Source organism: Oxyura jamaicensis, chromosome 4, assembly GCF_011077185.1.
Source record: "Oxyura jamaicensis isolate SHBP4307 breed ruddy duck chromosome 4, BPBGC_Ojam_1.0, whole genome shotgun sequence".
Classification (NCBI taxonomy): domain Eukaryota; kingdom Metazoa; phylum Chordata; class Aves; order Anseriformes; family Anatidae; genus Oxyura; species Oxyura jamaicensis.
Window position 1 is genome coordinate 65,479,005 of NC_048896.1, and position 15,724 is coordinate 65,494,728.

Sequence of the window (15,724 nt, forward strand, 5' to 3'; positions counted from 1 at the left end):
AGGGGCACAACTGTGGGTAGAATGGCAGACCACAGAGAGCAGGCAAAGCATCACAGAGCCCAGCCCTTCTAGGTCACTGGTCCAAACACACAGCAGATTACAAGGGCACAAAACATGACCATCTGCTGTCTCTCTGGCATGCTGCACAGAGTAAGCTTTGTGATCTTAAGCCAGGTCTCAGTAAGCAAGTATTCACAAAGACACCAGCATTAATTATATACAATCCCGTACATGTCACAAGTGCTCAGCACTGCTGCCAAGTCCCAAGTTAGCAGCCACAGCAGGTGCGCCCGCTGCTTCTGGTGGCCAGCTCTGCAGCCGGAGCTGAGCTTTCAGACCTACCTCAGACCAAGGTGACCAGCACACGGCAATTCTGGGTCAAAACGCCAGCGCAGAGCAGTGAAAAAGGCAGCGTGCCAACACATCATTCATCTCTGCCCATTGCCTGTGTACTTCTCATCTGTGGGTCAGCTATGGACAAGAAGCACAAAACAAGACCAAGAACAAGCAGCCAGGAGCCTGCCTCAAGCCCACTGCACTTTGGTAGCAGGAGGGGCTGAATGGCAGCTGAACAAGGAAAGCTGATGCCACAAGCAGGGGAACAGGGAGCACTGCAGGCATTTTCATGTCACAAGAGGGAAGAAAGCATGGATGTTTGGAAAGCAGCAGAAGATAACACGTTTAACAAAATATTCATACCTGTGGGATGTAAACGCAGGATTTGGAAGAGATGTCCCACACTGGGACCAGGCTCCAGGGATTCACCTAAGGATTAAAACTGCTGCCTTTTTTTGAGCCTTAGCCACAAAACAACAAGGTATCTCAATTTCTGCAGTGTTTCCAAAACATAAGACAACTTTTTTTTTTTTTTCTTCAGACAATGAAGCATGAAATTATGCCCAATTTCTACAGAGTAAGAAATTGGAGAGATGCTGCTCTTCATGTGTTAAACTCTGCCTCTGCAGCAAAGTCTGGCACCCTTGATAGCTATGAGCAAAATACAAGTAACAATGCATCATTAACTATAGACTGACATTCCCATTAGAGGATCCCTTTTAGCAGGAAAAAAATAATCAAATACTTTAAAATCCACAGTATAGCTACATCAACACACTTTCTTAGCCCCCAGTGAGGTAAATTCACCTCACGAGTTGGAACCTGATTATTAGGTACCACTGCAACAGGGCAAAGACCAAAAGGTTAATAGAGAACTTCAAACTGCAAGTCGATCTAAAATACATTTCTAGCTTTTATGGCCAGTGAGGGTTTGTGGTCTCTAAAAACACAAAAGATTTACTACCACTCATCAGGAAAGATCATAAAAACCACCTCCATCATCAGAATACACAAAATCATTTCTTGCAGCTGGTCATTCTGCTGTGAGCATCCAAAAGTAACATACAAGTCAAGCATCCCTTATGACCAAACACAAGACATAGATGAGAAGGAGACAGTCCCATTCTAAAAAATAATTATGACACAACAAATGGCATATTTTTATACACCGGAAGCTTAATTAAGGAAGAAGAAATATAGTACAATGGCAAACTACACAATTTGATCAGTATTACAAAAAAATAGCTAAGCAATTTCTCATCAGCCCTCCAAGTTAGAGGGACAGTTTTGCTCAGTTAGGGTGCACACCCAGCACCCTTCCATTTAAAAGTAACGTTCTGAATCTTAAGAGTCCTACAATAACAAACACCACTGTAATAACCATGTTTGACTTGCACAATGGGAGACCTTCAGGGAGACCTTTGCTCTGTGGCAAACTGTTCCAAGGCAAATGGCATTTACTTAGTAAGACAATTTGTCTCTGTAAAGCTTAAATAACACCATACAGCAGGAAAGCTAGTAAAGTAAAGCTAGGAAAATTCTTGCCCAAGCACCAATAGTAATAATAAAAAAGGCAGAAAAAAACAGCCCTAGGCTCTTCCACAAAGGGTACCAGATTAAAGGGGGAACTGGAAGAAAAACTTGACAACACCTCAAGGAAAGTAGACACCCAACACTACTGCAGGCTGTATTATTAGAGCCCTTTGGAAAGAAATTGCTAAGGATGAAAATGAAGTTTAGACAATCCAGAGTACAAAACCACACCAAGCTATGTCAACAGTACTGAGATGTCAGGTTACTGTCCAACAAGTATTCTGATATGATAAATATGAAGGCCTGGGAATTCCAACAGGATTAGGAAATCCCAACCGAGCTCCTCCTCAAAAAAAAAAACTTTGTGAACTACTGCTCTATCCAAGTCTTCAGTCAGTACTTCCCCTGCCTGGTCTAAGGCTTTCCACCACTCATCCACGTGACAATCTTCAAAACAATCCTGAGGAAGGGGCCCAGCTTCAAGCTTTAACATCCCACACAACAGTAGTACCAGGCTGGCCCACACTTTGCATGCCTCCCTAAGCACTATTCTCACTGCATTTTAATCACATTAGGATTTGTCCTTACTGCTTTGTCTGTGGTCCCCAGCAGAGCACTGCAATACTAACTTTTACATGGGGGCATCACAAGTCAAACACACTGGCAAACCTCCCATCTTCAAGCTTTTTGAAGTAGCAGCTGAATTCCAGGCTGCTCCAGAAAACTACAGTCACTATATAACCCTTTTGCTCATTAGAGACAACGTGGCAACTGTAACTACTCCTCATGTTATCTTTCCAGTTTCATCTTAGTGTTTTTTTGTTGTTGTTGTTTTATTTTTTTTTAATTGCGTTTTAAGTGTGAGGGGATACAAAAACATTACTTTCCACAGTTTGGGAAATAGCACTGGAGCAAAACACGTGTTTATTGCTAGAGGGATCCTTCAAAGTTGTTTAAAAGCTATTATTCAAAACAATAAATTTTAGCTGGTCTTAAGTTTCATCCTGATTGGGCTCTTTTTGCTGTAGTCAAAGATTTATTCTGTCTAATATAAGCTCTATCTTTTTAATACCATCTCATTTGCAGGTCTGTGTAAACAATTATATGAGAGGGCTCCAGGAGCAAGGCTCATTATCTGGTTTGTGCCCTGTTTGGTTCTGAAATGCCACAGAAAAACACTTCGCAGTACCTGATTTTACAGCCATTTTGAAGCAGACTAGGACATCACTTTACAACCGGCAGCAGCATTTGGCTGGTTAAGCATTAATCCAACATTCTTTGACTATGTCTCCATGATATCGGTTTCAAATGTATCCACATTCTGGTTCCGTGCTTTTAGAGTTGAACAGAACTTTTCTCACAGATTTAAATGGCACAGCTGAGGCATCACCTTCAGCTTATAGATAATTTAAATCCAACACAGGAACTGAAGCCAACAGAAGTGGATTTCCTTTATTTTGCAAAGTTTTGAGAAGGAAAGAAGCAGTGGCAACTTGCCCGACAAAGTGTTGGTACTACATTAGATCAGTCGATCAACATACATCACACCACTGCAGCAGCTTCATTTCTAATTGTTGTGCTTTCTTTGACTGAAAGACAATGCTTCATCATCTAGCTTGTACAAGCCCCTCACATGCTCTGCTAGGTAGAAAACGTTGTTAAGGCAGTTTCCAAAGCTCTTCTGAACAGTAAACAGAAGCAACTGAGCTGCACTGAAGGCATACAAGCTGTCTTAGATGTAAGGAAGTGTGAGCAGCTAGGTGTCCCTGTGTTTACCTAGGTAAAAATTCCTTCTCCCAGGAAATCCATCCCTCTGACTCTCCCTTGTGCAGAGATTCTCAGTTTCTCAGCTCAATCCTTTTGCAGTAGTTTGTGTGCTTTGCGGGAAGTGGAATGAGTCTCAACCCTTGGAACATGCTATACCAACAGCAGACTCATAATAAAGCATTTTGAGAAATCAAAGTAAAAGCATCTGGAAAGCAATCAGGGCTTTTCCTCATGTCTCTACCTAGAACAATCCATAAAGATGTAAGCTCAGGCTCAGAAGAAACAGAGAACAAGACTGAACATTTGCACCAGTTTCTTTCAAGTTTCAGACTTAAAATTTTGAGCATTCAAGTAGGAGTCCTAGCTGTGCTGATAGCCCCCCCTCCTCTGCAAGAAGATTCACATCTCAGCCATAACATGCCATGATTGCCTCCCTCAAAATGCACCTGAAAACCGAGCCTTCCCCTTGGTGGGCTCATACAGGACAGGCGCGCAGGGCCTAAGTTTCCATTTTAAATGCTAGAGAAAGGCCTAAATGCAGAGCATAGATGGTTAAGATCAAAACAAGAATCTCAGTTCCAAAAGAAATTTTAAGCTGTCTCAGCGAAACAACATTGACAAAGGGCAACTACTAAAGAACTGAAGCCAGGAGAACAGGAAACAAAAGGTTTCCCTTTGCATATTTCCAAAACATGCAAGGCTGAATTAAACGCTAATTACAGCCTGATGGCAGAAAACAAGCCTCTGCAGCATGTACCAGGGCTTACTAAACAGAATGAGCCAAGGGCTTAACACATTGTATAACACTCCTGCCATAGACTTACAAACATCTCTTGCAGCATGATTTTGCTCTAGCACTGATCATTTCCTTTAAAGTATATTGCCCATTTTTCTTAAGGAAATCCTACAACACATGAATTGCAATAAACTCAAAAATGTCTTCTAGAATCTACAAAAAGACCAAAAGGACAGCTCAGACTTATAAATGGCTCTATCCTACAGGACCGCTATCACTATAAATGCTAAGAGATTTACCACCCAAGGCTGACAATCCTCAGAAACATGTAATTCTCACATTAATGTCTTAACACTAATGCCTGACAATTTTTGCATTTGTTACTCAAGTCAAAGAAGGTCCTTTTTATTAAGCTGTTTTATATTATCACAAACATCCACAGAAAAACAAACTATACGAAGTCCCAAAATATATTACATACTAGGAAAACACACCAGCTTCAAGGCCATGGGATAGGACAGGGATGATATTTCCTGGCTCCTCCGATTAAAAAAAAAAAAAAAAAAAAAAAAAAGGAAATATTATCCGTAGACAAATTATGACGCCAAATTTCACTGGTCATCTCAGTAGCAGAAGTTAGCTTTACTAGTGTTACTGAAACTGAAGATCACAAGTCCTAAGTAGCTAGAGTAAGAAGAGGAACAGTGGTAACAGGTTTCTGGAAACAGTTGATATCCTGTCCATCCTTCTTGCTCCCCAGGAAATAAATGCAGAAAAAAGGGAAGATACATATGACTTATAACCATGACAGGACCAGTTACTGACAGCTGAGCTTTATAATGTGGTCCAAGTGCTTTTTCTTAAAAAATATACAGGGATAAAACAGGGACAGAAAGCATCTTCACTCCTGCTGACTTTGGAAACTCAGGTCAATGGGGGCTGACTAAGAACTGCAGCATTCAGACCCCATGCTGTGCTTCCCCCAGCAGAAGGCTCAGCTGCTGGATATTATGATCCTCATTACGGTGCAATTCATCACAGTCAGCGGATAATCCTCTGGGGTTCTGTTTGCCAAACCACACAGCACTAAGATGAACTCCTATTCTGCAAGGTTCATCAACACATAAGCAATCATGACATTAAATACTGGTATAAGGAACACAAGAAGTGCTTGTCAGAGGAGGCAAAGCACTTCAGTATCTCAGCAGTCCACACAAATCAGTGCATTCTGGCTAGCATCCCCAGCATGCTGTTGTTGCAGCTATATACTTTATCTGTCAACAGGGAGATGAACACATGGGTTTTGTCTGTCTCCTTCTCCTTTGCCCCTTCCATGGGGTTATGTTTTAGCAAACATGTTGACACAATGTAAAGATGTGAACTTTTACTTACTATTTTGAGTACAAAAATGCAGCATCATAACTATTCTCACTTATCCCATGTCCGGTTGTTCCTGTCTTCATTCTCAAACTTACTTGTGTTTCCCAATCACCAACAGGAATCCTCAGCTTGAAAGTCATCTATTGATCTCACCCCCACCGCTCTCATAGAAACACAAGGTTGAAAAGGACCTACAAGAATTTCACCCAACTTGGTGTCTTCTGCAAACTTACTGAGGGTACACTCAATCCCCTCATCTAGGTCATCAATAAAGATACTAAACAAGATAGGCCCCAGTACCAACCCCTGGGGGACAGCACTTGTAACGGGATGCCAGATGAACTTAACTCTGTTAACCACTACCTGCTGGGCATGGCCCTCCAGCCAGTTCTTTACCCAAAGAAGAATATACCTGTGCAGGCCACAGGCAGCCAGTTTCCCCAGGTATCTGAGCACAAGAAGAAATTTCTTGAAGGGATGAAGGATTGTGAAAAGATTGCTAATAGTATATTTGGAATGCATTACCAAGTTTTATTTAGCAAGTACCTGACTAAGATGCATGAATGTGTATGTCCCTTCATAAAATAAGTGACTTTATACTAGCTCACCTATTTTCCTGTGTTTTTCACTCCACAGCTGCTTCTTGGGATAGAGGTGTGGCTGGAAACAAAGCCTGGAAAACTGCCAGCTGCTACTGCTAAGGGTAATCTGAAGAGTGTCTACTCACTGAGTGATGCCCTGGGCTTCTTCAGGCTCAAGATGCACACAGGTTTACCTCTCAACTCAAACTTGCTTTCAAGCCTCTGAAAAAAACACTTGGTGACTTGTGTCCTTTTTAAGGATCTTTTTCCTGTGAGGGGAGAAGGGGCAAATAAATTGCTTGATACCAGGGACGAGTCTTGTTTCTGCACCCAGTTGATCTACTTGCCCTGATAGTGTATGTCCTCAGAACATTTATTAGGCCCCTCTGTACTAACAAAGAACTTCATAATACAGTGTTTCTGTGAAGTTCCATTTTCCTTCGGAGAAAAATTCACACCTACATTTGGGTTACTTTTCTCATTCCTTTCCCATTACATCCTTTTCGACCTCTGCTTCTCCACTTCACTCTGATCAAACAGACTATTTCAATGTCTGCCTTTGATTGCTTCTCTGTCATCAAACATACCTTGGCTAAATAATTTTTGTCAAACATCTTGTCTTTCAGTAGAGAATCATGTTCAGACACGAACAACGACGTGGTACAGGTAATACTGGGACCTTTTTGGAGAGACTGTGGCCTTCTCAGCAGTGTCACTTACCTGTTAATAAGCAAATTGTTAACATGATCCCAAACCACACTGCACTGGGCAGGACTTGCTTTCTATTCTGAATAAGCCTAAGCCCTTTACTTCCACATGCTGAGATAGAACACACATTGTGAAGGAAGATCTAGTGATCTGCACCCAGTCATTAGGCTATTGGACATTAGTCTTGAACCATAACATTAGCCGTTCCAAGTTCTTTCACACACTTTTAAGGCAGCCAACCTACAGAAGCTTCTGCTTTTCTCTCAAACCAAACTCTACCTGGCATTTTTCCCAAAGACAACACATTTTTAACTCCACTCTGGTCTTCCTGTGATCAACATCATGTTTCCCAGTACCACTGGAACACGCTGCACTGTTGACAACTCAATGATTTCTTCAATATTGCAATATGAAATAAAAGCCCTAGGTAACGCAGAATTAAATTGATGGCTTCCTGTAGAAAATAAAGGCAGTTCTCATTGCTTTGGTTGAAAAAAAGGCAAGTGCAACTAGAAGAAAAAAACATGAAAAATCAACCCACACAAATCCAAGTAATCCAGAAACTACAATTTCTAGAAGTCACTAATTAGGAAGATGTTCAGAAGAGTAAGCCTGATGCATAAAATATAAACATTTAAAAAAGCAATATGAACTCTGTTACATGTGCAAGAACTACCAAAGCCATGTTCTACAAAGGTACTTGAAAGCAGAGACAAAACCAGCAACAGCCTCGAGCTGACAGAGGCACTTTAAAACCTGCCTGTGGTTGCCAGTCTGCACAACAGGCTGTAGAAGACAGACTCTGTAGCATAGAAAAGTTATCTATATTAGTAGTTAACTACCAGGTCTACTATTTGATGTATTTATGAAAAAGGAATGCATTTAGATCCTTTTCTTGCAAAGAAAAAAAATCCTCCGAAACCACAGTTAGTGACTCAACCAAGATGATAGCCGAGAACAATCCTTATACGGAGAAGCTCTCCCCCAGATATTTAAGTATGTAGACCAATGGCACGGAAGCTTCCTGTGACATCAATCATGTCTACATCACATAAAAGAACACACTGCTGGAACTCCTTTCCTCCCCCCCCCACCCCCCCATAATTAACCTCTACATACATTTAAAAGATTCAACCTGAAGTCTTTCAGAAATACAAATCCAAGGAGTTTTCCCTGCAATTGGCATTACATTCAGTTAAGCCTTACATCAAGTCAAAGATCAAGCTAGCCCATTTAAGATTGAAAAAAAAAAAAAAAAGACCCAGAAGCAATACAGGATTGTTTCCATAGTGTGCTAAGCCACAGCACAGCAACCTTTTTTTTTTTTTTTTTTTTTTTTTTTAACTGAAGCTGTATACAGGTTCACAATGGCTAGGGTGATTCAAAATACATTTTTTCCTCAGATGAATTCTATTCCAAATCCCTAATCCATAATGGTTCCTTCTACCCCTTTTAACTTTCCATCCCTCCTGATGGGTATTAAAAGTTCAAGTAAAAGTAACATTAAGCTATCTGAACAGCTTGGCAGCAACATTTCCCATAATCACCTGTGCTCAAAGTCAGAACAGGGAGCAACATGCCAAAAACTTTACCCCAGAAACTGAAGGCAAAATCAAAGGGTGTTCATCTCTGTTTCGGTCACAGGTTATCAAGCTCCCTGCCGCATTACACTACTTACTTGCAGGGGCTGCTTGGTCTTAGGAGCACCCAGGCATGTAGTTGCCACCGTTTTCTTAATATATTAAAAAGAGGTGCACAACGGAAGGTTAGCTTACCTGTTCGTGGGCAGTTAAGGGCTTCTCCTTGGCCAACGTCCTGAAAAGCACAGTCTGAAAAATAGAAGACATAAGATCCGTTAGTCTGGACAACTACTGTCGTATTTTCTGGAGGATGAACAAAACACCTGTCTTTTAACAAAAGGGCTCTAAACATTGAAACAAATCACTACTGTACAGTAAAACAGTTTGCCTTGGTATCAAGACATGCATACTACCCTTAGGTTCTTCTAGCCCTCCGCCTAGGTGACATGAAATAAAGTTTCTCTAGTGTTAAGTTGTGCAACATGTGCTGTAATGTATACAGTTATTTTACATGATACAATATTCTGGCCTTGAAGTTCTGTAAAAGAGCATACTCAAAGTTCCGGAAGGAATCAACCACAAGTAGGAAGACCCAATGGAACCCTAATCACAGTAATCACAGTATCTATGCACAAAAGCACTAAGCACTTTAAGTACAGTCCAGCAAAACTTTTACAAATTAAATATAAATGTTGACCCTGGCACAGCTCTCTGCAATGGTCAGTTTCAGCTGTTCTGGTAAGTTTTCCCTCCTACTGTAACAGACAAGGCATTCCTGGAAGGGTGTCAGGCTCAAAAAGCCACTCCTAAGTGAGGGGTCAATCAGAAAAACACCCGTGCTTTATGCGCCATCCTCCATCCACTTGCAGAAGGGCCATTAACTTTCAACAAACCATCGATACTTTTGACAAGAAATTCATGTTCACGTATCAGGATCTCATTTTATCTCCTTGTCACTATGAATCACTTCTGCACAGCACAGCAAGAAGCACTTGGGCATCTAAGCACATGATGCACAATATTCCTAAGTATTAACTACAGCCGTAACCTGGTGCCCACCAACTTGGGCTTGTGCACAGCAATGCTTTCAAGTAACATCCTCATCTTGTAAATGGAACATTACATCAAGAATGAGCACTGACCTGCTAGAAATACATTAGTTCTTTTCCTTCAACAAGACCTACTTGAGTCTCTAATCAGTTTTATTTCCAGAAAAAAATGGTACCAACACCAACCCATCAATAAAATACACAGAAATAATCTAAAATACTAACTCGTATGTAGCTGATAATTTATGTTTTCCTGTGTCCCAGTGAAGAAACTGCTAACTGTGCCAGCAGGATCAACCCTCCAGACTAATGACCATCATCTGCATCCTATTTAGATAATGAAGGTTTGCAGCACAATTAAGGGAAAAGCTGTTGGGATAAAATGCAAAACAGGGCAAAGAAAATTACTTATCCTCATTTAATGCAAAGTGTATCTAATAGCTCACCCACTAAAGGCATAATATTTGCCAGTGAGATGACCTAAAAACTTAGGAGTTCAAGGCAAAATTAGGCTCTCAAACTGGAATGAGTTGATACATTTTTTTTCTTAAACATGTTCAGCATTTCAACTCTAGGCAAGCATTTCCTCAAAAAGGCTGGAGAAATGAGCACTACACATTTTCAGCCTACTGTATGTCCGAAGGCTGCTCAGCATATTAGTCAAGCATGGAAGGTAACAATCCTCAGTGCTTGTTCACAGTAGTTTCACCCACGTTGGCGGGAACTGGTGCCTTGAGAGATTTTCTGCCAGTGAAGCTGAATCCCCCATGTGACCCAGCATACACCATGCAGCAGAGATGTTCTGTTACAAAGCACCTGAAGCTAGACAACTCAGACTCTGTCTAACTGAAATTCACACACGTGATCCAAAACATTTTCAGATAAACATTAAGAAGCCAACAGAAAAATAACAAACATTTATAAAAGTAGGTTCCAAAACTTAGAACAAGTTTTTTGGTTAAGAAAAACAAACTTTAGGTTTCATATATTACTGGGGTTTCTTCTACTAAAACGCACAGGAGCAGAAAGATATATGCTTCTGTCTGCTAAGTGACAGGGTTAGAGCCCTACGGACTGTATCCAGCCTCAGAGGAAGCCCTGAAGGTTTCCTGTGAAAATACTCTGAGCAAGAGTAAGTACTCTTAGCAAGACAAGTCAAAGGGGAGGGAATTCCATACGGAAGTTCTATTACATATACTGAACATATCAGTGACCTTTTAAATCTTTTACTTGTTAATACAAGTTTAAAAGGTGAAGTAGTTCAACAAGCCTTCTTTTCCATTGTTTCTCATCCTAAAAAACAGAACTTCTACCCTTCAGAGTAACTGCAATATATTAGACAACTGGGCTTACTTTTGTAAAAACAACATCTAGCACTACACAAGTAACTACAGGGTCAAGCATGGCCATGCAGTTGAAATACATTTTTGCATCCTAAATGCCACCTCACTCTCCACAATACACACTGTCCCAAAGGACAGTCAGTGACATCTTTCCAGCACAGCCACACCTTCTCTTAACCTGAATTTCCTCAGCCTTGGACTTAACCTCTTATTTTCTTCCTGCCTGAAGAGAAAGACTCCTTACCTTCCAAAACTGCAGGACTGCTTCCCTGCTGCTGTTAGTCAACCATCAGCCAGAAAGCTTCTAGGACTAGACAAAACCTCATCACCACCAGGACTGGGTTTTATTTAAGAAACTAGCCTACCAGTTAAGAATCAGCCCCTCCCCGATTCCAGCCATTCATGTCAGGAAAGGATTCTCTAGCAGGTCATAGCACAATCAGCCCTCACACACAGGTATGAGCAACAAGAGTACCACAAAGATGCCTGAAGTCACAGAATCCCAAGAGCCTATGGTTTCCCCAGTTATAACATTCCCACATCCACACTAATTTCTTAAGGAAAGCAGGCAGGTGGCTCAGGTCATGAGAAATCACAGGTGTGCTACTCTCGAGATTTGGAAAATAAATTTATGATTAACTCAAGCAAAATGTTTCAGTGGATTGATGTAAGCATCCTATAATGCCCTTCAGCTGCCACTTCAAAACCAACCCAATTCTACCCACCAGAAAGCCATCTTCAGTGTTTGAGCATACTCAGTTAAGAACCTCTCAAAGGGCTCAAAGACATTCAGATGTTAGGCTGTCATCTGCCAGGGAAAACATCTAAAGGTGACAGGAGCTGCAGGTCTTGGCACTTTCAGAATCAGCCCCTTTTGTGTAGCCACCTGTCCTCATTGCACACACAAAGTCACGTTCAAGTTCTTCCACACTACATTTTCATTTTTATTGCACCAGTTAGATTACATTTGGCAACAGTGCTAATTATACAGAAGTCTTTGTAGTGAGTTTTTCTTCTCTGAACTCACGTTATCCATTCCCTCTCCCACTAATAGCTCCTCTGCTCTGCCTGAGGTTTAGCGTGGGCTATTGAAATATGTGAGGTAGCCTCAGAACCTGTTTTAACTAGTAACTTGAACACATGCAGGGTATTTACGACCCAAGTCATACACAAGAAAAAGCAATCGCACCACACTATCCTGTTAGTTACAGCAATAAAAGCAGTTAATTACCATTAAATCATTTAGTCACCAAGAATCCTCTCAGAGACTTGAGTTCAGTTTTCAGCTCATAGGAAGAACTCAAATTCGATATTCATACATTTCATCACACATCAAGAAAGCAGAGGCCCTCGTTAAAGCATTTTGCTTGGATTAAAAACCACCTTAGCCTTATCTCTGCTACCCATTTCAGTATGAGTAGAAAAACCAATTTTATTTCATCTCAACCTCCCAGCATTTTTACCCTTTATCTGTATCTGTTTTTCCCAATTTACTACAGTAAAAGAAACTGGCACTGTGCAGAACCTAACATAATGGGTTTTTAAGCCCAAGACAATTACTGCTGCTGCAGCTACAGTTACCGAGAAATTCAGCCAAACAGCTTAGAGCTACCCTGTTAACAAACAGATGAATGTTCCTGCCAGGTTAAAAGGTTTCAACACATGACTCACAAGGCAAGGTTAACAAATGTATTTTTTCCTAAGACATGTTTCAAGTGCAGAATAGTAATTGCATGAAAACAGCTACACACTATGTATGAAGTGGTAAAATTGCTCATAAGTCACAACAAGACATTAACACCTGAGAACATGAAGAAAGGAAAATCTCTTCATTGGCCGCATAGCTCGTCACAACCAGTTAGGTTGCCTAACTGTACAGCAAGGTTTTACTCAGAGGCATACGTCAAGCTCTAGAGAACAAGCTCACAGATCAGTTCCCATTCTGTACTGCGTTTCCAGAGTTAACAATTAAGAAAAATATAAATAGGGAGAAAGGAACAGGAAGTACCCTGTAACCACTGGAAAAAAAAAAAAAAAAAAGCACATGAATTCAAAGTGTAATTTTTAGGGCTAAAATTCCAGAAGAAAAAAAAAAAAAAAAAAGCAGAGCTTTATCCCTTATCACCAGTTTAATGAGGCTTTCACCCTGTTGTGTAGAACAAATTATCAAGATAGAAGCACTGAATGAATATTTTCACTTCCAATAGCATCAGTACTTTAAACCATAATGGACCTCCCCCCACCCCTTGCTGAAATATAAAAAGGACCAAAAAATGAACAGGAAATTATCTCAGCTGTGAACAACTCAATGATAACTGCTAGTGTAATCACTTTTTTCAGTTTACCTGACTTCAAAGTTTTTTTTCCAGCAGATTTTCACCTGTCCCTTTAACCCTCATCCTTTCTTCTCCTTCGGTTAATCCTCTGTGGCCGGTAGGTTCAGGAGCCTACCAGCCTACACTCATTGCCAACAGACTGCATTAAAAGCATAATAGCAGCTGATGAAGTGAACACAAGGGGCAAGTTCAGAGATGTGGAGAGTCATTACCATAATCACCAGCTATTACACATCTTTTAAACCAAAGCAGAATAGTAATGATTGCCTCAAGTAACTATCTGATGGGTTCTTAAAAGCTAAGCTCTGATGCTGGTGAAACAGCCCTCATTTGCTACCGGAGTTGCTGTGACAGCATGACAAGAAATCAATAGCTACACTGCCCACTGGAAAAAAGAGGAAAACCTGACAAGTTTGTCCCACAGCTAGGGCACTGATGGATAGATCCCCCCGCTACAAAACACCATTTCTGTTTCAAAACCCCCATGGGCCTTCTCCATCAAAGCCTAAGGACAGGGGACACTTTAGTGCTGTAGCTGACAACTCTTCTCCGTCCACCACCAGTAGACATCACACATGGGGTCTAAGCATAAGCTGCTCCAGGAGCACCAGCATGATCCCCCAGGTTTCTTCAAAAGCTACACTCAGATAATGCTCAGGAAACAGGCTGGCAATAAAGAGTGGTTGCTTTTGATGCATTCACCAGGAGACGCAAAATAAGGTGGCTCGCAGCAAACCTATTCACTGAAGAACACCTTATTAGAGCTTGCAAATTAAGTAAGATCCAGCTCATTAGAAAAATTACAGCTTTCATCAGAACACTTATCCTTTTCAGGAAGCAGTTCACTTAATTGGAGACACAGACAGATAAATATATTTAAGGGAAACCATTTAAATACTACCAAAATGCTCACGTAGGCAGTATTTCAAGGAGGCCTGTCTGAACCAAGCACATGTGTAAAGCAGTCTGAAAGGAGTCTCACCTCTTAATTGACAGTATATGCAACGCTTAACTTTAAGCAACGGAATTGAATTGGGCTTTCCATCAACAATTGGACTTTCCATCAACACTAGCAAAGAGGCTTGGAAAAAAAAAAAAAAAAAAAAAGCCTTATTTCTGGCCAAGCAGTGTTGATAAGGATTTAGAGGAATAGTTTTTACCTAGGAGTAGAGGGAACAGCCCTGAAGGCTAAAAGGCTTTTACAAGTTCAAGCATAGCTGGTACCTTCTTTCCCTACAGGAGCTTATGTTTAGACTGCGCAGGAAACACACCAGACACCTGCCAACCTCTCACAAGGAAAGGAGGCTGATCTGTAACAAAATCTGTGTGAAAAGCTAAGTGATATTTATAGCCTAACTCAAGTTTAGTGACCTCGCCTAAGCATTGTAACCTGTTCAAACCTGTACAGTATTCCAAGTTTCAATCTTTCCAGAACCAAAAGTATAGGGACAGTTTTTCTGAAGATGCAGCTCACCTCCAGTGCTTTCCCCTTCTTTAAAGATCCCATACTCCCACTTGTTAACTTGCCTGGATAAAGTCAGTTCAGTCACTTGGAATATGCTAATAACAACACTAAAAATCAGTTCAACTTTGTGCAGAAAACAAGCTAGGAAACAAGTGTATTTACTGGACAGACCACATAGCACACTTAAGTTTAGCATAAAAATTTATTCCTAATTATAACATAGCTCTGTAGGGTTCATTACACAACATTCATGATTCCCCTACAGCAGCCATAGCTAGGTAAAGCAAGCACACACAACTGACAGCAGCAGTTCCAGCACCGAGCACACGAGGCCAGCCCAAGGCACGCTGGTGAACACAACTTCCTAACAGTGGGATTTGCAGCACTTAAGATCCTTCAGCCTTGCATGCTATCATGCTCCACAGAGAATGTTAACCACGTTATTTCAAAACAGATAACCACGTTACTTCTCAGGCATGGCAGCCAGACAGCCAACCACACATGCAATTCCACTGACAGAGGCAGACAGCTTCCTCGTTCCTCTCTCAGAGGCCCAGTTCTCACAGCACAGCCCAAGGGGAAGAAACGCTGAGGGGTGGTTCATCCAGAGAACAGAGCAGGCCTTCCAGAGTTGGTACACATCACTGTTTCCATTAGAACAATTAGTAAGCTTTACTAATTCTATATGTGCTTGCTTGCAGACACTTAGCCAGTCGTTATTACATAGGCATAATGAAAGCAGATCCCTAGAGGTCGCACTACCTGCCATCTCCCACACAGACTTGTATGCTCCTTTTATCTTTAAAGGATAGTGGAAGCACATGGGGAAGAGCAGCTGCAGTGACAAAGTCATCTCAGCAAGTTTTGACTGGTGTTCTTTAATCTGTAGAAAAATTACAAATAAAAGAGG

At 41.1% G+C, this 15,724-nt stretch overlaps 1 protein-coding gene across 1 annotated transcript in view; it reads right to left on the minus strand.

Moving 5' to 3' along the window:
• RASGEF1B (RasGEF domain family member 1B) overlaps positions 1-15,724 on the minus strand; it is a 151,559-nt gene that overhangs the window by 120,429 nt on the left and 15,406 nt on the right. The window contains exon 3 of the mRNA XM_035324808.1: positions 8,817-8,870. Coding sequence (XP_035180699.1) covers positions 8,817-8,870 — 54 coding nt within the window. The remainder of the gene's footprint in view (positions 1-8,816; positions 8,871-15,724) is intronic.